This window comes from Plodia interpunctella, chromosome 20 (genome assembly GCF_027563975.2).
Source record: "Plodia interpunctella isolate USDA-ARS_2022_Savannah chromosome 20, ilPloInte3.2, whole genome shotgun sequence".
Lineage (NCBI taxonomy): Eukaryota > Metazoa > Arthropoda > Insecta > Lepidoptera > Pyralidae > Plodia > Plodia interpunctella.
Genome location: NC_071313.1, coordinates 2264940 through 2270280, shown reverse-complemented (window position 1 = coordinate 2270280; position 5341 = coordinate 2264940). Strand labels below are relative to the sequence as shown.

The following is a 5341-nucleotide window of genomic DNA, read 5'->3' as shown; positions in this document are numbered from 1 at the left end:
GTTTATTCTTAATATTTAATTAATCCATAAATTATTTAAATTATTCAAAAGTTTTCATGATTTGGAGTAAAATTAAAAGAAAGTGTAACCTAGTTTTATGCACTAAAATAAAATATGTATAGGTATCTACTCTAGATAAAATAACTATTTTATCTAGATTGGATGTAGGTATAAGTATTTTTAATATAATAAATAATTCTCTGACCTTGTCAGCAACCCTATTAACACTTTCCGGGGCAGAACGGCGATTTTCGTGATTTGCGAAAATCACAATATGACACAACGCCTATTTACGCTAAAATATTTTTCAATTTATTTGCTAGTACGGACATAAGCGTGAAGATTTCATAGAGTCTATATGAAGTCACATGTTTACTGTCACAACGCAAGCAATTTCAATGGTGTACTGTCACAACAGAAGATTTTTAGCTGCAAACGTGTGGCCTTACACACACATGTAAACGTTCGCATAGTAAGCGTGTCGTGCCGCCACGAAGATAGCCGACGCGCGACTATAGCGCTGTGGTCGGTCAGTAGCGCAGTGCCACAGTGGGGGGCGATCGCTTGCGGCCGCGCAGTTTCAGCACGTGGTGTTTGTGGTTAGTATTTTATTCAATTTATTATTTTCTTGCTTTTTTGGAGTAAAATAATAACATGCCAATTATTTGTGAAATGTGTTTCAGAGAATTGAGTGTATTTTACGATAAAAATGACATATTTTGTACACCCTAACCTGTAACTATAATTATTATTATGTTTTATTGTATGTTGTATATCTATTGCAATCGTGTTATGTTGCTTCTGGTCTGGCTGTCTGTTACAATAGGTATTTTACTTATAGATGGCTACTAGAAAGAAGAGGGCACGTCAAAGCGAGAAATCCAAGACCTTGTTTGGAGCAGAAGAGTCAGGTAGTAGTCATGATCCGTTCTCTGACGTTGAAGGTGAATATGACTCCGACAAAAATTTTGAACCACCCGTGGAATATTCTAGTGGCAGTGAAGAAAGTATTTTTGACACACGTCCGCAGAACATACCCCGATCTCTGTCAGGAAGTGAGGAATCCAGTCAAGAATCTGATGAAAACTCTGAGAGTGATGACGGGACAGAAAATAACTCAGCTGAAACTCAGGAAGAAGGTGAGGATGCCGACGTAAGCAGCGACCAAGAAAGAAGCTCAATTCAGGGTGTTAGGGCTAGATCGCCCGAGCGGGTTTCTGGAGAAGAAGTTACACATCAAGAAGAAAATGAGGTAAACTGCTATTTGATACTTACCTTGAAGTTGAAACTTTGAGTTCAATTTTTTTTATAACCTATTTAATTAGTACAGTCAGCGTCATAAACATCTACACACTTTAGTACCCTAACACGTTGTAATAAGGTGCTATAGTGTGTAGATGTTTATGACGCTGACTGTACATATGTTGTAAAACCCAAAATGCGACTATACCTAAGTTTAGCCGACTAAATTTAGGTGTATCCGCATTTCGGGCTTTAGCTGTAACACATATCGCACTAACAATACAATAAGTAGTGTTGTAACTCAAAATAGGTAATTTTTCAGAATCAAAAAAGACTTATAAATCACTTCCTATTATAGATACACATAAAATGAATGTTTTCTGTGTTTTTGAAATGAAATTTTTGGCATTATTACAACGACGGTTTTATTGACTTGTGGGGCATTGAATTTTACGTTTGTTTATAGTGTTATGTCAAGTTAGATGTATTTTCAGTTACAACACTATTGTATTATTAGTGCGATATTATAAAGGATACAGGTAATTGAGTGTTGAATTGAAACTGTAAAATTTATGTACAGATTTATTTGATTTATTGTCAATAGTATGTTTACATTACTTTTTGTTCATACAGGACCAAAGCAGCAGACCAGAAGATTCACACGTTTCGGAAGAGGAAATCAGCCCAAGTCAAGACGAACCGATTACCGATCGTCAATCAAGCGCCAGTCAACCACCAGTGGCCCTAGTTTCTGATGGAAGAAATCAAGACTCTGAAGATTTTCCTTTGCCGCAACCACAGGCACAAGCTGAAGTGAGAGAGCGTGAGATAGAGGTCAGTATAGTTCAAGAAGAAAATAATGCCGGAAATCAGCTTAGTGTCAGTAGAGGACACAGACATTCGGTGAATCCTGTGCGCCGAGGTACTCCTCCACCAACTGAAAGGATTTGGGAGGAAAATGTATTAGATATTCCTTCATTTGAGTTCAGATCAGCTGCGGAAGGTCCGACTTTTGAAGTAAATGAAAATACCACATGTGAAGCAGTATTTAATGAAATTTTTACACCAGAGATGTTAGAATATTTAGTTGAAAGAACAAATTCTTACGGAGAAGCCCTAACAAATACTAATCGGCCGCATACACGCCATGCGCGAAACTCTGTATTCCGACCAACAAATACAGAAGAGATGAGAAAGTTCCTAGGGCTCATATTATTAAATGGTCATATTCATGTCCCAAACCAAAGAAAACTTTTCACTTACGATGATCCGCTGTACTTCCATCCCGTATTTAATTACACAATGTCCTGTAGAAGATACGAACAACTACTGCGGTGCTTATATGCAGCTGATTTGGGTGCAGATGGAGGTGCAAAAATTGAAGGATTCATCAATACACTGACACAAAATTTTCGAAACAAATTTAACCCTGGAGTAGATTTGTCTCTTGACGAGTCACTGTTGCTATATAGAGGGCGTTTGATGTTTCGACAATATATAAAGTCAAAAAAGGCGAGATACGGAATAAAATTTTACGTTTTAACGACATCTGATGGCTATGTGTTAAATATTAAAATGTATACTGGAGCGGAAGATGCAGATTCAACTGTGAGAAAAACAGATAAATTGGTCCTTCGTTTGATGCGTCCGTATGTGCTAAGAGGGCATAATCTCTATATGGACAACTTCTACAACTCTGTAACGCTTTCAGAGAAGTTAATAGATTTACAAACTCATTCTAATGGAACCCTGCGAAAGTCTAGGAAAGACAACCCAAAAGACGTCACAGGAAAGAAACTAAATAAAGGACAACATGTCTGGGCTAGAAAAGGAAGAGTTTACGTAAGTGCATGGAAAGATAAAAGAGAAGTCTGTATGATTACAACTTTGGACCACCCAGAACTTATTGAAGTGACAAACAGATTTGGTAAAAAGAAAACCAAACCCATAGAAGTTCATAGATACAACCAAAAAATGGCGGGCATAGATCGAGCTGACCAAATGGTCAGTTATTATTCGTCACCAAGAAAGACCATTCGGTGGTATAAAAAGGTTCTTTTCCACCTTTTGGACACGGCTGTTTGGAATTCTTTTTACATTTTCAAAAACTATGTGAAGAAAAACACAAAGTACGAGTTCATAAAATACAGAGAAGAACTGATCCGAAAACTGATTGGATTGAATGAAGAAAAAGGAGTCGATTTAGTACAAAAGTCTCATAAACACAATAGCCGACGATTTGTGGTTCAACCTGATCCAGTGCCCCAAACACAACCTGAAGAAGCATCTGCTTCCCCATCGACTTCCAATCACGGACATTGGCCTACACGCATGATGCCTTCTTCAGCATCAAAGAAGAAGTTTGCATTTTTGTCATGCAAGCAATGCTCAAAGAGTAAAATACGACGAGACACGAGCTATTACTGTAAAGGATGTGACAAATCTCCTGCATTGTGTCCATCGTGCTTCGAAGACTGGCACAAAGATCTCTAATATAATAGAAATGATACTTATATTTTGTTATATCTGAACTTGATACTGACGTTTTTAAGTTTTTTTTATTGTTATGTTTGCTGTGAAGAAGTCACATTTTTGTTTTCTTAAAAATAAATAGATACTGTAGGTAAATAGGTATAATAACAGGGTAAATTACTTTTATTTTATTGTGAGGAAGAACAAATTTTAAGTTTTTGTTAAGTTTCGTTTTATTTTTTTGTACACCCAGTATCATAAAGATTGATAAAACTGTGATTTGATGGAAAAATATGTTCCTACTTAGACTATAAGATTTAACTGATTAAAAAGACTTGGAATATAAAGACTGTATCTAAAGTTTGTCAATTATAGTTATTAAGTTGTAAACAAATTATAGTATGTGATTTAATTAAAGTGACTCTATTTTTTTCCTACAAAAAACACTTCGTACACAGGTATTGTGCAAACAATCATCAAAGGATTTGTAGTAAGTAAATATGCAACTTTACGTTTAATTATATACCAAAAACGTCTAAATCCGTGACGTAACAAGGCGTTGTGTCATATTAACGCAGTACATCTCTATTATTACCGGTCAGCACGTCTATTTGCGCTGACATACCAAGACGTTGTGTCATTTCTTAACTGTTCTTTTGATCAATTTTGGATACATCTCGACACAACGTCTGTTTACGTGTCACGTACTAAGACGTACTGTCAAATCCACAATATGAGCAGCAATGCTATACGACAGTACGCCTATTTACGGTCACGTACCCAGGCGTTGTGTCAGAATTTTACAGCATGCATGTAAAACCACATGACAGTACGCCTATTTACGTGTCACGTACCCAGGCGTTGTGTCAGAATTTTACAGCATGCATGTAAAACCACATGACAGTACGCCTATTTACGGTCACGTACCCAGGCGTTGTGTCAGAATTTTACAGCATGCATGTAAAACCACATGACAGTACGCCTATTTACGGTGACGTACCCAGGCGTTGTGTCAGAATTTTACAGCATGCATGTAAAACCACATGACAGTACGCCTATTTACGTGTCACGTACCTAGGCGTAGTGTCACATTAAGGTAGAGTCTGATGTAGTTATAATGGCAGTACGCCTACGTACAGAGACGTACTGCCATGTCAGCAGTTATAGTATCTTTAAATATGTGACACTACATTTATAGACGTGGTTTGAATTTGTATGAAAAAAAATAGTGCCACATTTGGTACTTGATCTAGTGAATAGTGTCCTTGAAAGTGTTAAGTGACATTTAATTTGAATATATTTGATTATTTATATAGATATATTCAGACATTTTATTTTGACCCAGTCGAATAGTCCATTGAGTATATGATGTACTAGTCGACATTATTACACTTAAAAGTTAGAAAGAAACGACACAGGGCGCTGACTTATTTTGTCCCTCATCACCCTGTCCGGCCCAATCTGCAAGTTTGTTTAAGATTAGGCGGATTGAGCGGGAAAGTTGTATGGATATCTTGTAATTCATTCGATCACATTCGTCTGTCGTCTATATAGTTTTATTGGCCTGGGTTTTAGGTGGGTTTTGGAGAGGTTACACGCTACGTCTACACGACGGAGCATTGGCGCC

At 37.0% G+C, this 5341-nt stretch overlaps 1 protein-coding gene across 2 annotated transcripts; it reads left to right on the top strand.

Annotated features, from left to right (window-relative positions):
* The first annotated feature begins 227 nt into the window (after positions 1-227).
* LOC128678671 (piggyBac transposable element-derived protein 4-like) lies at positions 228-4131 on the top strand. Of its 2 annotated transcripts, XM_053760384.2 has the most exons (3): positions 228-599; positions 842-1252; positions 1876-4131. In XM_053760384.2, the coding sequence occupies exons 2-3, from the start codon at positions 842-844 to the stop codon at positions 3733-3735; spliced, it is 2271 nt and encodes a 756-aa protein (XP_053616359.1). In that variant the 5' UTR covers positions 228-599; the 3' UTR covers positions 3736-4131. The 2 variants fall into 2 exon arrangements, with proteins under 2 accessions (XP_053616359.1, XP_053616360.1); XM_053760385.2 differs by having other exon boundaries at positions 228-1252.
* Positions 4132-5341: the final 1210 nt, after the last annotated feature.

Bases quoted from the DNA above. Each gene is read 5' to 3' on its own strand.
- LOC128678671 (XM_053760384.2), top strand. From the start codon at position 842: ATGGCTACTAGAAAGAAGAGGGCACGTCAAAGCGAGAAATCCAAGACC. The intron at 1,253-1,875 runs GTAAACTGCTAT...TTGTTCATACAG, and splicing joins CACATCAAGAAGAAAATGAG to GACCAAAGCAGCAGACCAGA.